Source organism: Choloepus didactylus, chromosome 3, assembly GCF_015220235.1.
Source record: "Choloepus didactylus isolate mChoDid1 chromosome 3, mChoDid1.pri, whole genome shotgun sequence".
NCBI classification, from domain to species: Eukaryota; Metazoa; Chordata; class Mammalia; order Pilosa; family Megalonychidae; genus Choloepus; species Choloepus didactylus.
In genome coordinates, this window is record NC_051309.1 from 202063580 (window position 1) to 202088854 (window position 25275).

The 25275-nt window shown below is 36.4% G+C and overlaps 1 protein-coding gene across 2 annotated transcripts; it reads left to right on the forward strand.

Moving 5' to 3' along the window:
- The first annotated feature begins 4192 nt into the window (after positions 1 to 4192).
- On the forward strand, positions 4193 to 23317 carry F11 (coagulation factor XI). 2 transcript variants are annotated; one of them, XM_037831194.1, is made up of 15 exons: positions 4193 to 4289; positions 5175 to 5230; positions 8749 to 8908; positions 10869 to 10975; positions 11633 to 11792; positions 13008 to 13117; positions 13452 to 13611; positions 14870 to 14979; positions 15085 to 15247; positions 15336 to 15442; positions 18741 to 18909; positions 21047 to 21222; positions 21801 to 21896; positions 22521 to 22660; positions 22922 to 23317. In XM_037831194.1, exons 2-15 carry the CDS (start codon positions 5176 to 5178, stop codon positions 23081 to 23083), a joined length of 1875 nt encoding a protein of 624 aa, XP_037687122.1. In that variant the 5' UTR covers positions 4193 to 4289; position 5175; the 3' UTR covers positions 23084 to 23317. The 2 variants fall into 2 exon arrangements, with proteins under 2 accessions (XP_037687122.1, XP_037687123.1); XM_037831195.1 differs by lacking the exons at positions 4193 to 4289; positions 5175 to 5230; positions 10869 to 10975 and having other exon boundaries at positions 8772 to 8908.
- Positions 23318 to 25275: the final 1958 nt, after the last annotated feature.

Sequence of the window (25275 nt, forward strand, 5' to 3'; positions counted from 1 at the left end):
TCAAGTTTATAATATTGTTTATTCCAAATGGTGTTTGAGCAGAACTTTGGAGTGCTTGCAAGGTAAACTCTTTAGCTTTGGTTTGGCAGAACAGGGAGGAGGATTTCGAAATGTGGAACTCTCCTGCAGCACAAATTAGAATTTCAAAGCTACTAGCTGGAGGCAAGTAGTGCTGGAATGGTCTTTTCACTCTGTTTTCATGAACAGAGGTGACTAGAGAGACTTTTCACACAGGAAGGACCTCACGGGACTGAGAAGAGTATAGAGGCTAAGAGAGTGAGATTTGGGATAGACTTCACCTTCACAAGGAATAGTGAGAGTAGGAAGGCACGGACATTGGGCAGTACCCACTAAGAAGGGTGGGGGGGTGCGGGTGGCGGCTCAACCCCAGGCTACGAGCCCTGTTCTTGCTCTGTGACAGCATGACAGCAGCACGCGTACACTGTGGAATGCACGGCGCATATACTCACATCTGACGAAAAGCGCTCCTATGTCCGGTGCAATCTTTCCTCACCAACGTGTGGGAAACTTCTAATTTAAACTTGAAACTTTTCTCTTAATTGTTATTTATGTCTATCTGCTCCACTAAACTGTAAGCAAGGCCAAAGGAGGATCTGTCTCATTCATATTCCATGTACATGGGTGTCCTTGAGCCACTGGCAAGGACAGAGCAGGGGCTTAAACTTGGCATTCATATCCTAGATTAGGTACTCTTGGTCCATATCAGGCTGCCTTATACTAGAAGTGTGAAAGATGACGGGAGCATCTGTAACTATTATTTGTTATTTTTTTTGTCATCTAAGGCAGAGAGAGGCTCTCAATGGAGGGCAATTTTGCACCTCATGGGACATTTGACAATGTCGGAGACCTTTTTTGTTTGTTACAACTGGGGAAGGGGTTGTTGATGCTACTGACAAGTGGTGGGTCTGATAATCATCCTACAATGCACAGGACAATTCCTTCCCAAGCCCCAACAAAGAATTGTCTGGACAAAAATCTCAATATTGATGAGGTTGAGAAACCCTGATCGAAGGTTATCATAAAAAACTTTAAATGAAAACGGATGGTCTATTTCAGCCACAAGAAAGGGGTTGTGGAAGAGGGGAGGCTGTGCACTTTACCAAGGCAAGACTTTATAAGAGGCTGAGAGGTGGCCCAAGGGATAGAAAAGTTGATTGTGACTAAGAGGGATCTTAACCAGCAGTCAGCCTGTGGTAGTCTTCCCTGACCCAGCACAAGAGAATTGTGGGTAAAATTATGAGCAATTCACTTCTTGCCAATGATCCTACCTTCTGACTTGTCCTGGGGTCTCTGTAAAAAAGTGCTTGATTCTTTATCAGATTTTGCATGATAATTTCCCAATTTCATCAGACTTCATAAACATTTTATTTCACTGGAAAAACAAAACAAAACAACTTTACTTTTAAGAAAAATTAGTCAACATCAGAATTCTAGACTGCAATCCCATTAATTGAATAGAGTTGTTATTAGAATACCCACAAGTTTGAATGGGACCTTTATTTAATTTCAAAGAGTTTCTATGCAGTTAAGACTCCTTCCACTTTTACTTAGACAAGAATATTCTGAAATCTTTATTCTATTTCAAAGGCTTTAGAGATTTCACTAGTTAGCTAAACTGAATCTAGGAAAAATATTGTTTGGTTTCTCAACGAAGTATTCTCTCACTTAGAATCTTTCTGTTTCTCTCAGTAGGGTTGGAGAACTATCATTATCTTCTTTGTATTTGGGGTTTAGGATAGAGATGGGATTTCATGGAATAAACAACACAGGAATGTAAGGACCTTACATAATCTCACATATCAGTTGTCCTTGAAAGCCTTTCTTGGCATAAATTGGTCATTCTACATTTGGACTTCATAAGACAGGCCATCATGATTATGCACTTTTTGTGTAGCTGGAATGTACTTAATTTTAAGTGGAAACTCAAGAATGAAGCTAAGGACTCTTAACGCTAAGATTTATAAACCAATGCGTTGGTAAGAGATCAAATAAAATAGTTGAACAACTGCCTTTCAGACAGAACATCACAATAGTTCCTTTGCACTTTACATAAAGACCTCTTCGAAGTTAAACTTTCTGTCCCATGGAACAAAATGCTGGCTTCTTTCTTCATTTCCAAAATTCTCCAGTTTATGCTTTAGTTTCCTACGCTGCTTAAAGCAAATACCATGAAATGGGTCACAGTTTTGAGGCCAGGAAAATAACCAAATCAAGACAACATCAAGGCTATGCCTTCTTCCCGAAGACTGGCTTTCTGGGGTTGAAAGCTGGTGATGCTGGCCCCTCTGTCACATGGCAAGGCACATGGTGATGCCTGCTGGTTTGTCTTCTCACTTCCCAGTTTCATTGGTTTCAGCTTCTTTCTTCCGTGGTTTTCTCTCTCTCTGTCTAAATTTCATTCTCTTATAAAGGACTCCAATAATGATTAAGACACAACCTGACTGAGGTGGGCAGCACCTAAACTGAAATAACCTCATCAATAGGTCCTTCTTATAATGGGTTCGTACCTACAGGAATGGATTAAGTTTAGAACATGTTTTTCTGGGGTTCACAGAGTTTCAAACCACCACAGTTTACATGGGGCTAAGCTTCCAATTTGCCCTGACTTTGCTTAGTATTCTCCTGTTGGTAGTTCCTCTCTTTTCCCCTCCCATTTCCCTTTCTGTGGGTGTTTTTGAAAGGCTCTCAAGTGTTCCTAATTTTGAGTCATTGTTCTGCTTAGGGATTTGGACACTGGGTATGCCACCCCTTCAGAAACCTTCCAGGTAAAAGTCAACGGCAATGTGATTATGATAGACAAGAAATGAGATTGGCTTTCCATGTACCCAAATATTGAAACTGATGACATTTTCTAGGTTTGGAGGATAACACTCACATCAGCAAATTGTCCTTGAACAAAGTACAACATTTCCTCTGGTTCATACAACGACAGCACGCACTCTAATTGGGACAAACTTTGCACTTTTATTTATCTCTTGGTCTTCAAAGTATTTTTAAGATTATGATTCCATTTATAAACCTAAGATCCTGATTCATTTAAATGATACATATTAGAAGGTTTTTAAAACATGTTTTCAGGGGACCTCTTAGAAATCTTTAGGGCTAGTGAGTGTCTAACTTTATAAACTGAGGAACCTGAGGTCCAGAAAGATAAAACAACTTGACCAAGCCCCACAGGTAGCTTGTTTAAGGGAGCAAACTGGTTTTGGTTCAAGTCCCATTATTAATAAATTAATGAACAGATCTGAGTAACAGAGGACATATATCATCATACCTTCAAAGGGCTTTCAGTCCTTCAACCTCAGCAGGCAGGCTCTTAACAGAAATTAAGTAGGTGAAACTCAGAAAAAATATTTCATGAGTTTTCCCTTCTATAAACGGCAACACATACTACCATTGGAAGGGGCCTCCAGGACAGACTTCTTATCCTTCAGGGAATTTATCTGTTTTGTGATTGCTTGTCAGGCAACCAGGAGTAGAAGGGCACTTCCTAGCTCTCCATTTGCGTCTTGGTGCTCCAAGATGTAAAGCAAGCCATGAGCATTCCCCATCTTTCCTGTTGTTGTTTTTCTTTTCCCATTAATTTAGACTTTCAGTGTGCACCAGAGGGATTAAAAAAGGAAAAGAACCTGACTCTTTAGAGGCAACCTATCTGCACAAACCACCGAGGAGGTAACATTATCCAAACGGAAACCGTGAATCCCAATGAGCAGGGCTCTCAGAGTCTGTCCTTTATTTTCTACCCTTGCTCCAGACCACAACAACTGAAGTCTCATCCCTCTGGTAAATCCATCAGACTTTTCATTTTGTTCTTTCAGACTCTGAGACTCATTTCAGGCTAGAATCAATGGTTAACAATTTGAACAGTGTTTGGAAGGGCGGTTCAGTGCAGCTTTGGCTAGCAGGCACACTAAATGTGAATTTGCCCAACAGATGAGACGTACAGCCAAATTCAAACTCTCTGGCTTTTCCTGTGCATGTCATTTGTGTGAATACACATGAAAACAAAAGAAGAGAAATAAGTTCAATGTATTCAATAAGCAACCAACTCTTTCAAGGTGTATTTCTGATATACAGAGACCTGAAGACATGCTGAATCGAGAGACATAGTGTTACAAAACATTGGGAACCAGTAAAAGTAAATATTGAAGTTAAGCAAACATTACCTACACAAGCTCATTTAGAGGAGGTTGAAGATCATTTTGGAAGAGGAAAAACACCCTCATTAAGAATTACTATCAACAAATAAGCAAGAAAGGTGTTTTCAGGTATGGTTTCAGAAATTTTTAAAATTTTTCCCAGGAATTATTCCTGGAAGTGCCTTTTTCTACAGTGGGTTTTTAAATCTTACTAGCTAACATTAACCAATACAATAGATATGATTGATATTTAATTTGTCAGACTTAATGTTTTAGAGGTCTTTAGTTAACATCCGTAACTGATTTGAGAGGAATTGCCAGATGAAAGAAAAGTAATAGCTTCTACTTAATAACAAGTATTTAACAAATTTAAGTGGTATTCAAGAGTAATATCAAGAAGCAGAAGTCTTGATTTGCCTTATGATTAGTCAAGTTTTCCTAAAGGAGTTTAATGCTGAGAGGGGTAAGTACATTCATAGGAGACTGAGACAACCTATTAATATATTTTAAGCTGATTTTTCAAAAAAGTAGAGAAGTTCATAAGTAGAAAATCATTCCAACCTCTTCAATAGATATAAAGAGAGAACTCAGAGATGGGAAGAAAAGAAATAAATTGGAAAAGGAGGCAAAGATGGAAAAATTGGGGGTGGAGAGAAGGATCAGATGAGGGCAGCGAGAAATATCTGATTAATAATGAGGTAGAGGGGGTGGAGGTGGGGTGGGGAGTGTGGGATGGGAGGGGGCAAAGGGATTGGAGGGAGGGAGGGAGAGAGAACAACTAATGGCCCATCTTTCTAGGTCCCTGTCAGTTCCAGGTTATTGAGAACTATGAAAGTGTAGAACACTATGTACTCAATATTCTTGGGTTTTGGAAAGATAAAATCTAACTTTATAATAGGAACCAGTGAATGGTGTTCAATGAACTACCCCCCCCCCCATATTCTTTGTAAATCCTGCTGTGGGTAAACTCATTATAAATTCAGATTTTATTTTCATTTTATGTTCTTTTTGTAGGATGATTTTATTACATCAAATGATACTTTTCATTTCATTTGCTTCAGTTTCTCATGGTAAGTAGAGTTTTACCTTAAGTATGGACTGGAAATGGCTTGCTTCCCTGACTTGTAGATTAGAAGACAAAAAAATGTCAGCCGAGAGAGGGAAATCACACTATGATTCCCATAAGTGTGGGAGAATCAACTGTTCCTAATAATAAGGTATCTCTACAACTGTATCTTTATCTACATCTGTATCTATCCATGTAGTACATTTAAAAGACCCAAGAGCAATAATAAAAAGTAGAAGACTTGAATTGCCTCACTGAGAAGTCAGGTTTTCATGAGCAGTTCTTTCGATGCTTGCATGTATATGGTAAATAGAGAGTGGGGGGCACACAATGAAAATTAGAAAATGTATTGAACTGAAGATGTCTATATATTTGTATGTAAAATAGCAATTTTGATTGAAAAGTCTATGTAAATATTCATACATAGTTAACACATTTCAATAATTTAACTACTGCTGTTAGTTCTCCACACCCAAATTAAATCCACTAAATTTGTTTTAAACTACTTAACCAATATTCAATGCTCAAAATGTAGGTAGGACATATATTATTACATGCATTTTCAATCCCTATGTTTATTCTTTAAAATGAAAGCACAAGCATACTTTTTAAAAGGAAAATAAAAATATGTATATTACATTTGATTTTTGCTACTGTTGACTAGCATTTTAAGTACAGTAATCTCTTGTTTGTTGGCAAATGTAAAAATGGCAAATCTAAGCAAAAACAATTAAAATAAAATAAATTGCACTTACTGTGTTAAATTATATTGTTCATAATTTTTTTTCTTTTGTGGCAAGATTATTGGGTTATTACATTCTTCATTGTCGTTATGATGAAATCATATTGTTAGTTCATTTATAAACAAATCAATGCTGACTCGATTGATTTATTTTCAACACTGGACCCAACAGCTGCAGAATATACATTCATTCAAGTGCACGTGAAACATTCACAAAAACTGACCACATGCAAGGCCCTAAAGCAAGTCTCAATAAATTTCAAATTTTTTAAATCATAGAGATAAATTCTCCAATCCCAGTGAAACTGAGCTAAACATCAAAACCAAAAAATAATCGGAAATCCCCCAAATGTTTAAAAGTTAAACAATACCCTTTTAAATAAGCATGGGTCAAAGAAGAAATCACAATGGAAATTACAATATGTATTGAACTGAATGATAATGAAAATGTGATATATCAAAACTTGTGGGATGTAGCTGAAGCAATGCTTTGGCCAAAATATATACAGTCACATGCATATGTTAGAATAGGGAAAAGATGAAAAATAACGATGTAAGTATCCAGCTCAAGAGGGCAGAGAACAAATACCAAATTAAATGGAAAGAAACTAGAGGGAAGAAAAAATAAAGAAAATAAGATATAAATTAAGCACATTTAAGAGAGAATTAACATAGTGACACTTCCCACACTGTTTTTATAAGATCAGTATAATGCTGACAGCAAAACCTGATAGGGACATTACAAGAAAGAAAGAATCACAGACTCTTCTTTCTCATGGACAAGATTTAAATAACATAAACCAAATTTTTATCAAACTTAATCTAGTAGTATATTAGAAGAATATAGAGAAGGGGGAGGAACATCACAACCAGGTTAGGTTTATTTTGGATTGAAACCTTGGTTTAGCATTCCAATTCCAATATTAAAAGATAAAGAAATGCATTTAATAAAGTTCAGTTCATGATAAAAACTCTTAGCAACTCAAGAATAGAATGGAACTTTCATCTTTTAAAGGGCATCTTAAATAAACAAATAAAAACAAAAAAATCTCCAAAAATTTACAGGAAAATTAACAGGGAAATATTGAAATATTGATTGGAAACCTCATAATTAACAGGGAAATATTGAAATATTGATTGGGAATAAAACAAGTACATCCACCGTTACTTTTATTTAACATTGTAGTGGAGGTCTTAGCTAATGCAGCAAGGCGGGGCGGGGGGCAAAATAAAAAGTAAAGGATTAGAAGGAAATAAATTAAACTCTCATCATTTACAAATGGCATTATTGTGTACCTAGAACCTAGAATATTCAATAGAAAAATCATTTGAGCTAATAAAGTAACTTAGCAAGGATTTAGGACACAAAGTCAATATACAAACACAAGCACTAGCTGACTAGCAAAACAACAACAACATATTAACCAGTTTTTACCGGCACTAAAAAGCTATATTTGTATTCTGAAAATTAATCTGTCCTATAAAATTAATTATCCATTTGTTAGGGGGACCCATGGAACCCTTTCGCAGTCTAGCAAATGTTATAGATCCTATTCTCAGGATAATGTTTTTAAGTGCATAAAATAAAAACACAAAGGATTACAAAGGAAAAACATTATATTGAAATACAGTCAATTAAAATGTAAAAAAAGTGATATAGTCATTCTTACAACCAAAGTAGTAAAGGGTGGTGATATTTTGAGGTATCTGCAACAACTGTAGTGGATTGTGAAAATGTCTGGGATTTCTACTGTGCTGTAGTCAGAGATGCTACTGGTACTAATGTGGTTTGTTACTTACATTAATATTTGAAAGATATGCCTCTTCTCAGTTAGAGATTAGTGAAAATAATGGTGCAATTTTCCCCCATCCCATTCATGGACTTCTTCATACTATAACTGCCTGGTGAGAGCTTTGAGTGTTTTGTACCCACATGCTTTCCTTCATATTTCTTGGCGTGTTGGTTGTTGCAACAATAAATATTTGAGTTTTATTTTATTCGGCCCATGGTGTTTTCATTTTTGTCCTATAGAAATTCATTTTAAACATTAAGACAATTGAGGAGTGTGTAGCAGAACCTCTTAATAATAATATGCAGAGATTAAAAATTATTCTTTTATTCAGTAACTAAGGAACAAATGACTTAAAAAGCCGCAGTCTGTAAAATTAGGTATATCTTTCTAAAAACAGAAAAAAATTGTGTTATGGAAGTTATCTAATTTTTTTTTTTATGGTTTCAGGTGAAGGGGATTCAATAATTTTTCCAAGAGCTTATATTTCCTGATAGTAAATTGGCCCATTTAAAATGGTGAGGTAATATAGTGAGCTCTTATCACACTCAGAGTCACAGGATGTTACCAGAAAACGAACCCTCTGGAGTCTTGACTTCATATTAGCACAGAGCTCAGATAGAGAGGAGCAACTGGGAAAGGCAGAAGCAGGAGGGCTTAATTTAGAGCTGTATGGAAACCTGAAAGAGCATCTAGCTAGTTCAGATCCAAGAAATGGATTCAATTACAAAGCACTCTGTATCTCCATGACATTCATTTACTCAGAAGCAAAATTCCATTGAGGCAAATGGTGCCATTTTGTGATTTTTGTTTCACCTGAAGACTGCTCATCCTACAAACTTATACAAAAGTGTTGATTGCCCTGATTTCCACATTTGGGCATATTTCCCGTTAAGTAGACTTATTGGCCATGCTTTTGTGGGATTATTATCTGATTAGATATGTGTCCATTAAAATCCAAAGTAACATGTGCTGTATATTACACCACAGAGTGTGTGACTAAGCTGTTTGAAGATACCTACTTTCAAGGAGGGGATATAGCTACTGTTTTTACGCCAACCGCCAAGTACTGCCAAGTAGTCTGCACCTACCACCCAAGGTGTTTGCTCTTCACTTTTATGGTTGAATCTTCTGAAGATCCTACTAAATGGTAAATGCTTACATTTGTACACCAAGGAAACAGATTTTTGCATGATAATTATTGATAAATTTCCATCTACCAATTTATAAAATTTAATGTTAAGATTTGGAAAATACGTTGCCCTTCAATTGAATTTAAAGTTAAATGTTGACTATTACAGAAAAAGAAGGTGGTGTTTAGGTGACTAGGGAGGAACAGATACTCTTCTTTCAGTGTGGACTCTCTAGTCTTTTGGTTTCAATCTCATGGCAAATTTGCTCTTATCTCTCTATTTATGATCATTGGTCATTTTGCTTTTTTACCATTTTAATGGGTTGATACTATTTAAATAAGAATTTCAACCTCCCAGCTATTTTATTAGGAAAAATTTTAAATATAAACATAATTTGAAAGAACAGTACATTGATTCCCCCCACCAATATTCTTTGCCATTTTTGCTTTATCTATTTATATGTATGCTTAATCATTTTAAATATGAAAACATCATGACACTTCACCCTAAATACTTCAGCATGCATTCTCCTACATAAAAGAAATAAGAAATTTAACAAGAATTCCTTTTATCATATCAATTGTCCCCCAAATAGAATTTATAACTATTAATTTGTAGATATAATAAAATTTATATCTATTCACAAATTGCATTTGTTTGTCTTTGTAGTCACATTTAAAATTTTTTTAAGCATTCTGCATACCACTTTAGTTTCCAGGACATTGACATTACATAGGACAAGGATAGTTGCATTATAGAATTTTCCACATTTTGAATTTGTCCTGTTGTTTTCTTCCACATTTTGACTTTGTCTGATTGTTTTCTTAAAGTGTCATTTAACTGATTCCTCTCTATCTATTATATTCCTATTAAGTGGAATTCAATGATAAAGCCTTGATTAGATTCAGATTAAACATTTTGGGGACAGAAGCGTTCATAGGAGAGCATTTACTGGCAAAATACTTCCTATTACATCCATCTGGAGGCACCTATGCTAGGTTGTCCCATTCTTAACGGTGCTATGTCAATTATGTTGGTTAAGCTGGAGATGGCAAGACATCACCACTGTAAAGGTAAAATATTCACTTTTCAATAAGCTGGCAATCTGTGAGGTGATATTTTATCACTGTTTGAAAGCCCTACTCTTTGGGAAACTTTTTTTCATTAGAGAATTGTAGGTTTACAGAAAAATCATACAGAAAATACAGAGTTCCCATATTAACCCCCACCCCCATTATATATATTTTGCATTGGTTTGGTATATTTGTTACAACTGAGGAAAGAATATTATTATAATTGTACTATTAACTATAGTCCATGGCTTACATTATGGTTCACTATTTGTGTTGCACAGTTCTATGGGTTGTTTTTTTCTTTTAAATTTTTATTCTAATAAGAGAAGCTTTTGATGAACAATCTTGAACTTGAAAATTCAGTAAAGCCATGCTGCAGAATTAGGCCATCATCATCTTTGTATGTTATTATTACTGCATTCACAGACTATACATAGTACCCTGAACTTATAAAACTTACATTGTAGAATGCAGAATGGGGGCTGGCAAGCTTTTTCTTAAAGAACCAGAGAGTATATATTTTAGGTTTTGCAGATCCAGAGGCCAAATTGAGGATATTATACAAATACTTACATAACCATTTCAAATGTAATCATTTAAGAATATAAAAACCATTCTTAGTTCGCAGGCTGTACAAGAACATGCAGCAGGATGCATTTGGTCCACAGGTCATACTTTGCTGACCCCTGATCTAGAAGTTTGGTTCCTGTTAAGAAAGAGAAATATATGTGGTCTACAAAATGTAGGGATGTGGGAATGAAAAGCAAACTCACCGTCTATGTGCATTTTAGAATGAAATATAGTAGTTTGTTTCCTCCTTTTTGTCTTTCTGTGTGCTGTCTTTCAAGCCCATTCTTTTAAAACAAAAACAAACCTGCCCACCCAGCAATATTTTTTTTAATAGGTTTACTTGTGTGCTAAAAGACAGTGTTGCAGAAACACTGCCAAAGGTGAATATGACAGGAGCAGTTTCTGGACATTCTTTCAAGCAATGCCCACACAGACTAAGTGGTAAGAGGTTTTGTTTGGATTCATACAAATACTAGTTACTGTCGTGTATAGAGTAGTTACATCAGATGAAGATCTATGGCTATAAAATGAAAACACTGGTATTTGGAAATAAACTTCCCCAGTGAAGTTCTTTCAGTGTAGAGTAAAAAGCAGGACACGTGACTGCGTCTGCCCCAACACATACACAGTATCGTTCATTAAAACGCTTTTACTTCGTAGAAAGATGTACCTCAGTTTTTACGCATTTATTATCTTTCTCCTTCCACTTTAGAATTTTACATGAAAGGCTTTCTGAAATACACAAAATCAAATAAAAGGGAGCATAAATAAGTGACCCTTGATTTAATGAAATAGATACTTGAATAGATTAATTAGTAGGTCAATCAGTGGAATTATGGAGTCAAAAGAGGCCAACTCAGAAAATTGAGGCAGGAATTTACAAGTCTAATATTATTGCAAAAAAAGAACATTGGCAGTATTTTAATGCTTCCACGTGAGAGTAGGAATTAAACAGATTAAAATAAAAAACAAAGGAATTCTGAGGAAAGTGAGTGAAAGAGTTAAAAGAATAAGCCAGGCGTGGCCGTTGCTAAGGTAGAAACAGGGTAGCTGCCCCTGGAATCTGGAAATACCCATATTTTCTGATTTTATTTCCAGCTTGCCACAAAGATGTTTATGTGAATCTAGACATGAAGGGCATGAATTATAATGGTTCTGTTACAAAGACGGCTCAAGAATGTCAAGCGAGATGCACGAATGACTTCCACTGCCACTTTTTTACGTATGCCACCAGCAGGTTTCCCAGCCCAGAGCATCGGTGAGTGAGTTGTAAGCTCAGCCCATAGACATTCTAGGATCCAGTGAAAAAGAAGTCGGTGATTTCTTACAATGTTTTATCCACTTGATACCAAAATTTATTTTTAACCCCTAAAAGACACTTCTGTAATAACCCCTCATAGCTGTCTTCATGGAAAATGCATTGAAAACCCCAATTTCATTTTGGATATATTTCACAAGGAGTCTTTCATTTTCATGACTGTTACAAAAATGTGCTTTACCCATCATCTGGTTAATTTCAAAGTACTACCCTTTTAAATTAGCATTTTTAAACAGTTAAATTTGATCTAACAGTGCCCTTCCCAGCCTAAAGGATGCTAACAGTCTAACCCTATAGAACAAAAAATAAAAGCCTACCCAGTTCTCTCCAAATAATAGTTCTTTAACTAAGACAAAATACTGAAGTCCATGTGAAATGTTTTACCCTGCCCCATGTTGGATTTTGAAATATTCCAGAGATAAATCAATTGTGTAAGAATATAAAAATCATCTGGTCTCTAATGATTAACCTGCATTCTCTTGGATAAAAATTTGTCATTAATTTTATTTTTAGAAATATTTGGAAATCTATGGATTTTTATAGTAAACTGCATTTACCTCAAATCCAAAGAAAATAGAGAAATAAGCTCAAATGACTGGTATCAGGATATTAACATTCTACTTTCTACATTCACAGGAACGAGATAAATGGAAAAGAAAGTATAAAAGATCTGTTTCAACTAAAACAATGACAAAACAAAACAAAAACCCCAAATTAATAATTAATCTTACACAGCTTGTCTTTTAAAGCACGGTTCAAACTACTACTTCTATGTCTGTGGCATAGTATAATGTGAACTGCAAGCCAGGAAACTGGGAATTCCCAAGCTTTGCAAAAAATGTAAATGTTAAAATTGTGAAGACCTTGAGAAGTTATCAATTCATTTACTCCTATTCTTCATGTCACTGCCCCTCTAAAGCTGTCATTTTATTGATGTAGAAATAAAGTTAACAATACCACAGCCTGCTACACTCACCATCCTAGTTAGCAGCAGAGCTGGAACGCAAGTGCAGCCTCTCAGCTCGGCACTCTTCAGGGTAGTTCCTTATCTATATTGCCCAAGAGGTCTTTTTCAATGTGACTTAACTGTCATCTCATGTTTTTCTACTTGCTTTTGAAAGAATAAAAAACTTTCTCATTTTTGTTTTTATTCAGTAACGTTTGTCTATTGAAGTACACCCAAACGGGGGCACCCAGCAGAATAACAAAGTTAGATAACGTGGTGTCTGGATTTTCCTTGAAGTCCTGTGCACTTTCTAATCTGGGTAACTATTGTTTTCTTAATGAACCAATTTAACTATTAAATGGTAGGAGCCAAAGATACACGCAATAGGCCTAATGTAGGATACTGATTTATGCTTACTGGTGAAAGGCACACAATGATCTATTTCATATGATACATTTCATAAGATAAATTTCATTTTAGAGCTTATATTTAAATTTCAAGTTTAAGTAATCACTTCAGTTTTTCTAAATTAAAAAAAAAAAGATTTTAGGATAAACACAGATTTTAATATGGATTTTACAAATACCATGGCTGGGATTTTCCTGATTCTGCTGGCAAATTGATATCATACCATGCTTTCCTCTCTCCTACAGCTTGTATTAGGGACATTTTCCCTGAAACGGTGTTTATAGACCAAAACATTGACAGTGTCCTGGCTCCGGATGCTTTGGCCTGTCGCCGCATTTGTACTCATCATCCCAATTGTTTATTTTTTACCTTCTTTTCCAAAGAATGGCCAGAAGAATCTCAAAGGTGAGGAATTAAGATGAAGAGTAGTTTGTTATCTTTTAAAAGCAGCTAATCAAAATCCATCATTAAAAATTAGCTGAATAAAAATTTACTCTGAAAGTCTGTATAGGATAAAAGCTGTGAAGAAGAACTACTTTTACTTCCCACTACTGATCACCAGTCCAATGGAATTTATTGGCTTATGATTTTGAAACTCTGGTGATCCTTGATCTTTGGCTTTTCTATCACTTGGCAATGCATATGGCGGCCTCTCTTGGCTTCTCGCTTCTCTTCCGGGTCCCACTGACATTCAGCTTCCAGCTATTCTCTCTAGTTTCTTTGTGACCTTCCCTATAGGACCGTCAGTAATAAGATGAAGACACACACTGACTTGGCTGGGCCATACCTAAACTGAAGTAACCTCATCAAAAGGTCCCATTTCCAAGAGTTCACACACACAGGAAAGGACGGAGACTAAGAACATATTTTTCAGGAGCACATAGCTTCAAAGCACCACAGATGATTTGCAATTTGCTATTTTTTATCAATCACCATTCTTTTTTTTTCTTATTCCATTTTATAAAATTATTAATTGATACCTCTAAAAGGAGTAACACATTTGATCCTCACTATAAAGTGTGATAGGAACATGGCCACTGTAAGTCAAGACTTCACTATTTAAATTTAAATTACTTAAGTAAAGTGAAATATTCACTTCCTCAGCTGCTCTAGCCACATTTTAAAGGCTCAGTCACCACATGTGGCTAGTGGCTACTGTTAGAGAATATTTCCATCATTCCAGAAAGTTCTGTTGGACAGAGCTGCTCTAGACTGTGCTTTTTTGCTAATTAGGAATCCTGACTCCCTTCTGGGCAGATGCTGCCTATGGGTGGGGCCTGTAATGGATTCCACTGTATGGGTGTCTAAGCTTGAATAGGAGATTTCCAGGTTGCATGAAAACTGTTCAGTCCTCAAGATAACCTGGGAGTGCAGAAGGAAGGAAACAAAGAAGAAAGACACTAGGAGCACTGAAAATAAAGCAATCTCAGAACACTTTTGCAGAGTCAGGTGGTTAAGTTTAAAAAATTTATCTACAGCCTATGGAGACTGACTCAGTGATTCATAAAGAGGACTTTCAAAACAGGTAAACCCTCACTATTAAATGCCAACAAGGACTGATTTCATCTTCTATATGTGCTGTACATATATTTATATTTTATAGTTTTTATATATTTTTCTTTGATATATTTTGCAGTATTTCCTTTCATTTTTTTTCTCCTAGAAATCTTTGTCTCCTTAAAACATCTGAAAGTGGATTACCAAGTACACGCATTAAAAACGACAAAGCTTTTTCTGGATTCAGTCTACAAAACTGCAGACACAGCATCCCAGGTAATCAGTGAAAGCACTTTTCTCTGATGAGATCAACCAGTCCTGAGGAGATTGACAAATGCTAAGGTTATTTGTCTCACACCTGGTATGTGATTTGTTGTCTAGTGTTTTGTCATTCTTCAATTTACCATGACACTGATTTCTTGGGTGAAGAACTCGACATTGTGGATGTGAAAGGTCATGAAGCCTGCCAGAAAACATGCACTAACAACATCCGCTGCCAATTTTTTACCTATGCCCCACCTCAAGAATCTTGCAAAAAAGAGAAGTAAGAGTATCCAGGGTTACCAAGACGTCCCTATCCCATCTCTTAGTTAAGGGTTATATGTTCCTAACATTTTGTTTTCTACCTGCAGGGGTAAATGTTACTTAAAACTGTCATCGAATGGATCCCCAACTAAAATACTTTATGGGGTAGGAGGCATCTCTGGATATACATTAAGGTTATGTAAAATGGATAACGGTGAGTATAATGTCACTTGAAAAAAGACATTGGAAGGAGTTATTCTATCCTGAATAGCCACATGGGTGAAAATAACTAGATAAATAAAGAATTTAGATGCAATTTTGTCATTTTTATCCCTATCACCCAGATCGATCATGTTTTAAAAGAGATATGTGGCCTTGATTAAACTTTTTCTTTACTAGTATTAACTGAACATATGTTTTAATTCTTATACATGTACACAACTGGAATTTCATGGTGAGACTCACGCTCAGCCAGCACTGCTATGTCTGACTCCTGTTATCAGGGCCAAGGATCTCTCTTACTATCCTTTATACTCGAAATATCAACCAGCATCTTGGTTAATCAGTATACTTATTTTCTTCCCATTGCCTATTCCTTGCTCTTTAGTTGAAACATAAATAACCATCATGTATTTGAAAAATGATGAATCTATTCAAGAAATACTGGAGAAGCTCCTTTTTAAGAGCTTTCATTCTTTCAGATTTTCTGCAATGGTTCTATTACGAATGATAGCCAAAATTGTGGTAAAACCACATTAATTTGTAACAATGAGGGTGATAGGGTGGAAATAAAAGAAAGTTGTTTCTAGATAAATTGAAACCTATAATAACATAAAAAGTACAGTAAAATTAAAATCAGCACTGTTTTCAGCCCAGTGTCCAATCTCCGAGAGTCATAGCTAGGGATGGTTTGTAGGCAAACAGAATTATTCTAAGGGACAGAAGATCCAGCGAAAAAGAACATACCACAACCACTCCTTCCTGAATTACCATAATAACCTATTATGACTTCAATATTTACTGATTTACATGACACTAATGTTTTTAAACTGTAACTTTATTGCTTGATCCCTATATTGTAACACACCATACATTAAGATGGAACCAGGATTTAATTAATAAAATGGAAGCAATAATCACACTTTGTGAGAGTTTTATAATTATAAAAATCTTTAAATGTATCAGAATTTGTTGTACTGAGAAAGTAAATCAATCCTTAGCTCCTGAGAACTTTTGTAGAGCATACAGATATTATATTGTGTTCAATACTAAGAATCTAGCTTGGAATCTAGGCCTTCCTAGAATTTTGAGGAGCTATGATAGGACTCTTTGGATGGTCCAAACCTCTTTAAAAAGTCAGCCAATTAAGTGAATTTCTACATTCACTGTTTTTCACATAATAAATTTACCTAAGGCAAGAAGAAGCATTCAAAAGTATTCTGATCCTCTTGGTTCTACTTCTAAGCATTAGATGAGACATGTAGCAAATTTTGTTGCTAGCAATGTCGATACAGTTTAAAAAATGGGAACCACCACTTATAGCTTGATAAATAGCAGAGTCCATTTTCCACCTGCCCTCCCTCATTAGATTCTCTTCTGTTGAATTTATAGACTCTGTTCTGCATGGTTCACAAAATATATCAGGGACAGACTGACAGCTAAAGCAGAAAATATAGGATAAAGGAAAATAAAATCCTAAGGCTTTTTAGTGCACCTTCTGAATTAAGTTAAACTATAATTACTGTTTTATATTGGATGAAATGATTCCCTTTTATACCATGGGATGAAATAATATGAGAGGATCTAACTGGGATGTTTGTGCCTTGTACTGTCACTGGTCTGCAGTATAGCTTAATTTTCTGAAGATATCTAACAAATGCCATCAGAAGAAACATTTCTTAACACAAATGTAATGCTAAACATGGATGACTTTGGAATTTTGTTTAAACTGAGAAACAAAATAGAATGAACATCAAAACTTATGGCTAATACCTGATAAGGTCTCTACTGAGTTATTTATAATATATGTTAGTTACTGCCTATCTATTAATTTTCTTCAACTTTCATTTCTATGCCACTTCCTGGCTTGTAAATTGTGATAATTTCCCAATAATTCCAGAATATAGTCAAAATCTCCAAACGTCCATCCTAAATTAATCTTCACTCTATTTGCTCTCGAATGAGAACTCTCTTCTCAGCACACCAGCCTGTGCAGGCTGCCAAAAACATATCATGCTCATTCTTACTTCAGTTTGCTGCCAGTTATGGTTTCCTTCACAATTCCTTTTCCCATCTTCTCCTTCTATTCAAATCCTGCCCCAGAATTATATACTCATGTTCCTACTGAAGAAAGAAAGGCCTGGACAAGTTGTTTTACACCCACAAAACCAATTGAATGGACCAGCTAGGACTTGGATTTTGACTACTGAGTCTTCTGCTAACTTTATACTCCTCCTGTAGCTAAAGATATGAAGCCTATCTGATCCTCTGAACCCTGGTATTTTAACTGTGGTGTGGGCACAGTGCACTGGCATTACCTAGGAGAGCATTAGGAAGATATCAGGCTCCAATCCCAGACCCACTGAATCAGAATCTGCATTTAAAAAGATCTCCAGGTGATCTATACTCACATTAAAGTTTGAGAAGCCATGCTCCATAATAACTATTATCTGTGAACACCCTACTCCTGCTGGTTGCTATAGCCGGCTTGGCCAGGGCTCAAACAAGATGGTGGGTTCTTGTGTTTGGCATTGTAGGAAGAGAAAATAGGATGGACTGTCCTGCCCGAGGCAGACAAGAGAGAAAAGAACCAGAGCAGCGAGTCTGATTCAAAGTCCTCAGAAAGTATCCAGGGTTGACCCAAGAGTACCCCAAACTGTCCCCCAAACTGTCAACAAGGCCAAAGGGCAGAAGCAGTTCATAAACAAAAGATCAGTCCTAGTTTAGATGTTGGTGGAGCAGGAGTAGATAGGAGTAAAGTCAGCCCAAATGGAGGGGAGCAGGGGGAGAATTGGACAAAAGCAGCACACCGAGTGGAAGGTGTTCAACTTTTCTTTGCAATGGTAATCTTCAAACTTTAGCAGGGCTTGCTGAAACAGATTGCTAGGTTCCACCACCAGTTTCTGATTCCCTGGTTCTGAGGTGGGGTCTAACAATTTGCATTTCTGATAAGTTCCCAGGAGATGCTACTGGTTTCATGGAGCACACTTGGACAATTAGTCCTTTAAAGAACCACCGATTTTATCATTTGAAGAATAGACTCTCTTGTAGTACAAGATGAGGATAGCAGCATTTTTGGGGACCTGTAATTACATGTAATTTATCAAGATATAAGAGGACATACAGTTTTATGTGTATGTTCTGTTTGCCAACTTGTAGAGTTTCTTGAAGTCAAGATCATGGTAAACTGTTGAATTGGGGGAAGGTTTCCTTCCCCTTGTGCTGGAAGAAACATAACTACTGATGGAAAGTGAAAATTTAGGAAGTTACTCATTACAAACCTTCTGTCGTAGAGTGTACCACCAAAATAGGTTCCAGAATTGTTGGAGGAACCGCATCTGTTCGTGGTGAGTGGCCATGGCAGATAACTTTGCACATCACGACACCCACCCAAAGACACCTGTGTGGAGGGTCCATCATTGGAAACCAGTGGATATTGACAGCTGCTCATTGTTTTGACGAGTGAGTACCATTTCTGTTTTTATTCACCATCTTCACACATCTATAAAATCTATTATTAGTATACTAGTAAATAAATATTTTTAAAAATAAATTATCCTGTATATTGGCTAACCTAGTTCAATGTCTTTAGTGAAGAAAAGAAAAAAAGAAGAGCTACTCAGCATCTACCACTGTCAGAATACACACAGGAACTTTACTGTTTGACCTGATACAATTCCACTTTCCCACTTAAATGCATACCCATCTCTAGGTGCTTTCCTATTATTTCCTATAAGTACATGCTACTGTCTGTGCATTGGACCCAGAGCTAAAAACTCAGAGAATTCCCCATTCTCTGAATTTGATCTCCATTTCTCTCCCTGACTCCCTCTCTGCCTCCTCCTTCCCTCTCTCTCACTTCTTTCTTTCTTCCTTTCTATCTCTATCAACTCATCTCTCTATCTCTAACATTTCCTATCTCTATCTCTATCTCTATCATTTCCTCTCTATCTCTATCTCTATCATCTCATCTCTAGCTCTATCATCTCATCTCATCTCTATCATTTCATCGGTATCCCTATCATTTCATCGGTATCCCTATCATTTCATCTCTATTCCTATCGTCTCATCTCTATCTCTATCATCTCATCTCTAGCTCTATCATCTCTATCTCTAATCATTTCATCTGTATCCCTATCATCTCTATCTCTGTCTCTATCATCTCATCTCTATCTGTATCATCTCTATCTCTATCTTTTATCCTTTTTATCTCTATCACCTCATCTTATCTCTGTGATCTCTATCTCTATCTCCATCTCTATCATTATCATGTGACTTTCTCTCAGTCTGTTTCAACTGTGTTTCTAGGAACAGGAAGAGTACGTTACACATCCACAACCTGGATTCCCTATTTAGGTAAATTTCAGTAATGGCCAAACAAAAAAGTTCTGGTTGGGAGTATAGGCATCCTAAGGAATTCTAGTTGCCCAAACTTCCTCTTTGCTACTTTAGGAGCCTCTGAGTTTGTTTCCATGTACAGTTTTGTTTGTTTGTTTCATCAGTATACAACACATCCCCCTTATGACTCAGAGTCACAGAGCTCAAAGCTACCCTTGTGGTCAATCAGTTACTTTTACAATTGGGAAATGGAGGACCAAAAATTCCAAGTAAGTTCTCTAGGGTCACAACTAGTCTTGGGCAGGGTTGAAACTAGAACTCAGCTGTTCATGCATGCACACACATGTTTGTGTGGGAGGATGGAAAGGATATCCATTCATTTTACAATATGATGCAAACTAGCCCAGGACCTTCTATGGAAGAGCAATATGTGACTGAAAAATCTTCTCATCATGAAAGCACTTCTTTCCACTAAAAGCCCACCATTGTCCAAAAAAAGTAAGACATTTAATAATAGTTGATTAAATGGCTTTTGTTCTGGTTTGTTAAAGCTGCCAAAATGCAAAATACCGGAAATGGATTGACTTTTACAATGGGGTTTATCAGTTCACAAATAAGGCCATGAAAATGTCCAAATTAAGGCATCAAGAGGTAAAGGCTGATGACGTCCAGAACACCTCTGTCATCTGGGAAGGCACGTGGTTGGCATCTGCTGGTCCTTTGTTTCCAGGTTCTGTTTCAAAATGGCTTTCTCCAGAATGTCTCTGGGCTTATGTCTCTCTTAGCTTCTCTCTCTCAGCTCCTGTGTATCCTTGCTTGTTCTCCCAGGGTGTTTCTCTCTTAGCATCTGGGGATCCTCTCTTAGCTTCTCCAGGGCAAACTCTGGGCTCCATCTCTTAGCTTAGCATCTCCAAACATCTTTCTGTCTGCATCTCCAAGTGTCTGGGTCTGTGTCATTTCCTGAGCTCTCTTAAGGACTCCTGTAAACTAATCAAGACCCACCTTGAATGGGCAGAGGTCACACCTCCAAGGAAATAATCTAATCAAAAGATCTCACCCACAGTTGGGTGGGTCACATCTCCATGGAAACAACCTAATCAAAAGATTCCACCCACAATAAATCTGCATCAAATGACTGGATTAAAAGAACCTGGCTTTTGTGGGGTACAAAAGAGATTTTGTGGGGGACACAATAGTTGAAACTGCTAGGGAATTATTTTGATAAAGGAAATTTCTTTTCCTCTATTGGTTTGCTCTTTAGGGTCAATTCACCTAAAATTTTGCGCGTCTATAGTGGCATTTTAAATCAATCAGAAATAGAAGAGGCTCTACCTTACTTTGGAGTTCAAGAAATAATAATTCATGATAAATATGAAAAGGCAGAAAGTGGGTATGATATTGCCTTGCTGAAACTTGAAACGACAATGAATTACACTGGTATGTAGAATTTTAATTGTAAAGCTTATATACAGTGGCGACATAGTTGTAATGCTTAACACTGCTAGGTTTGGATCCTGAACTGTCATGAAAGGGAGAGGGTCTGGAGAGCTAATGTCTCCATATATTAAAACTGAAACCCTTTCCTGATTATTGAATCTTATTTGGGAGGTGTATGTTAAGAGGTAGAAAGTTTTATCTGGGCTTATTCACATGCATAGAATGACATAATTTTGTACTAGATTGGAATATTTAAAATGATCTAGCTTAATAGTGCCCTTTTAGAGATAAAAGGTTTGAAGGTCAGAGCAATTAAGCAATTTGTACAGGGTCAGAAACTTAATTAGGGTCAAGGAGTTAATGGGGACAGGTGTGGTTTGTCTCTCTCTTGTCCTCTGATCCTGTGATGTATGTTATAATGCTGTACATGAGGGGTGAAAACATATGACAGTGAGGCAAAAAGTGAATATAATGCATAGAGAAAACACTAAATAGTGTAGGGTGAAAAAGGAGAGACTCTCCTGGGAAAGAAGATGTATTTTTCTTGTGATAACTAAACTATGATTTTTAAAATTTAGATTTTCAACGACCCATATGTCTGCCTTCCAAAGGAGATAGAGATGTTATGTATAATAATTGCTGGGTGACTGGATGGGGGTACAGAAAACTAAGAGGTAAAAAATTATATTTTTATTTCCTAAAGATAAAGAACACAGTTTAGCATAACATTTTTGGCTGTATCACATCATACAACTAAAATGTCAGCAAAGCAACAAATTCAATTGCAGAAAGTGTATTCATGAAGATGGAAAGACAAAAATCACCCAACTGAGGATGAGAGTATGTCTGTTTGATTGGAAATTTTAAATGACTTTAAGTCTCTTTAAAAACTAATTATTTTTAGTGATGCTTAATGTAGAAGCTAGTGCTTTTCAGTAAATGTCCCAGCCTGTTATCCCATTGTTTTCTCTGGTAAGTAATTCTAGTTAGACCCATAATTAATTCCTAAAGTTAGCCGATGTTAACAAAATAGCATGCATGATCGTAGGAATAATGTCTTCTTTATACTCTGTAATTTTAAAAAAGTCCTATGAGGTAAACCTGATAATTTTTCTTTTTAGATTCTTATAGAGAACAGATTTTGATTTTATATAGAAATAAATATATGCCTGTATATACATATACAGATAAAAGTGTATGTATATATACAGATGTACATGTCTATAGATATCTGTACCTATTCTATATCTATATATATGTTATTACATTAACAAGCCAAAATATTGATTTTTTTTCAGACGAGATACAAAATACTCTCCAGAAAGCCAAGATTCCCTTGGTAACAAATGAAGAATGCCAGACAAGATATACAGGGCATAAAATAACCAATAAGATGATCTGTGCTGGCTATAAAAAAGGAGGGAAGGATGCCTGTAAGGTACACCATATTCTTAACCAATGAATATATTCAAATTCAAATGTTTAATGCATTAAAGAAAAACAGCCTTTTGCCAATGAGCAGACAGCACAGTGTATGTTGTTTTACCTACACTGAAATATAAAGTGAATAGACTGGATAAAAAGCTATCAATCAGGGGCTTTAAAGTTTATTAGGCAAAATCACTCTTGCTGAGGTGAATTTAAGATGAGAAGTGTCTGAACTGATCTGTATGCCTTTCCTTTCCTCTTCTTGTCCTAGGGGGATTCCGGGGGCCCCTTGTCCTGCAAACACGACGAGGTCTGGAATTTGGTGGGCATCACAAGTTGGGGTGAAGGTTGTGCTCAAAGGGAGAGGCCAGGCGTCTACACCAATGTGGTCAAGTATGTGGATTGGATTTTAGAGAAAACTCAATCATCCTGAAAGAGTACCAGGTGCGATTTGACTCCATGAAGAGCGAAGCAGATTGTTCCCTGGAAGGGATGGTTTTGATTTCACTGAAGGAGAACCTGCCTTCATTCCCCCCCCCCAGGATACACCACCAATGAGACGTGAACAAATCTGAAGGGACTTGATATTTGTAAGAAAATATGAAAAGAAAGCAAACTGTCATTTTCCAAACTCCCATTCTACGATAACCATAGTTTGTTTTCAGCATCCAGTCTCTTGCTTTTTGATCACGCATTCACTGAGCCAAAGAGCTACTATAAGGTAATATTTTTGATATTACTTACATAGGCACATACACCAGGAAAGAATGAAGTCATGGCACCAAGGGATCATGCAGAACTGGTCAAAGAAACTACCATGAGAAGATTTTTTAAATTAAAAATGGTAACTGGGGGAAAAGGGAGCAAGGATACGCATTATCAGTTTGCAAGAACTTATGCTCTGCCTACAGGGACACATTTCTTTTGTAAAGGAAGAATCTGACTGAATTCAATGGCAGGTTTTCAGAAGAGTTAGGAATTCTTGTCATTTTCCTTTTTAATATATATTTTTTCAAATCAGTTTGGCTCCACAAGCTAAGAGAGATTGTAGATGCAGACCCCAGAATTTCTCTGTAGGAAAGGAATAGAGGTAGCAATTCACGGAAGTGGGAACTTAGGGAACTGATCTTGAAGATGCACTTGCCTAGAAAACACTTTGTACACTGATTGTATAATTATTAGAAGTGATTTCAGATGTGGGCAGCAAGCTACCATCCCCCCACTCCCAAAAAAATAAAAACAAAACAGCTGCCACCAAGAATATGGGTTCAGAGACAGTTAGAGAATAGATGTATTGGACAAAAATCAGTATAACATATATTCATACTATAGGGAAAAACAATTTGCATCAAATGGATGTTTAGAGTATATCTACTTTGGCATCTTAAAAACAGTTCCCTAAAATCTAAGAATTGGGGTGTGTTCCCTTTAGTGCAAATATTTACCTGGTTTCGTTTCTGATTACAGTGTTATAACCTGGAATTTGCACTGTCTCCATCACAGTTTTCAGTCTGGGTCAACAGGTATGGAATTCATTCAACATGAAAATTATTTATTGATCACAATTCTGTGATGACACTGCACTGAGCTTTGGGGATACAGTGCTGAACAAATAGATATTCCCCTACCTTCGTGAAGCTTATGGTCTAGTTAGCATGGAAAACAAATATAAAATAATCACACAAAATATATAATTTTAAACTGTGATCAGTGAGACATACAGGGTTCCGTGAGAAGGGAAAGGAAGAAAAGCATTCGTGGCAGGTTCAAAGATTGGGATATAAAAGGAATTTGTCCTGAAAAAGATAAAGCAAAAACAAACACGAACAAAAAAGCAAGAGATCAAACTGACTAGAAGGGTGTAAAGGAGCAAACTCCAAAATGTCTATTGATTAAGAGAAGAACTGGAATTGAACCTTGGAGTGCCTTCATGATTACCAACTAATAATAATTATCTTGCTATCTGTTGACTACTTTATTAGTCTTGAGACAACACTTCAAAGAAAATAGGTTACAATATAATTCCAGATAAGATGAGATCTTTCTGTAAAGTCTACCTTAAGAAATGTTTGAGGAAAACACACATTTTAGCTTTGTAATGTTTAGCTTTTTATAATGTCTTAATTTTTTGAATATCATTATATTTGCATGATTCATAAATGAAAACACTATAGGAAGATATAAAATATTCAATCCAAAATCTCCCTCCCTTATCCCAAAGGCAGCACCCTATACACACTGTTTAGCCTATGGTTTTTTCTCACTTAGCATACTTGCTGGGTGATTTTTCCACATCAGTACAGAGAGGGCTTCCCCAGTCTTTTTTTCACAGAAGCCATTGTAGGGACTGCTCATTTTAGTTAACCAGTCCCCTATTGATGGGCACGTAGACTGTGTTCGGTCTTTCACTCTTTCATATCTATGCAAGTATACTTGTGGGATTTATTCCAGAAGTAGAATTGTTAGGAAAAAAAACAAATAGGGGGTGCGTGGGTGAATGCATTTTTAATTTTGACAAATATTGGCAATTTCCCTTCAAAAAGTTGTAGCAATTTTCTCTCACTGGCAATGTATAAGAAAGCCACACTTTGGCTAACGTGATGCCATCAAGCTTGGAAATCGGAA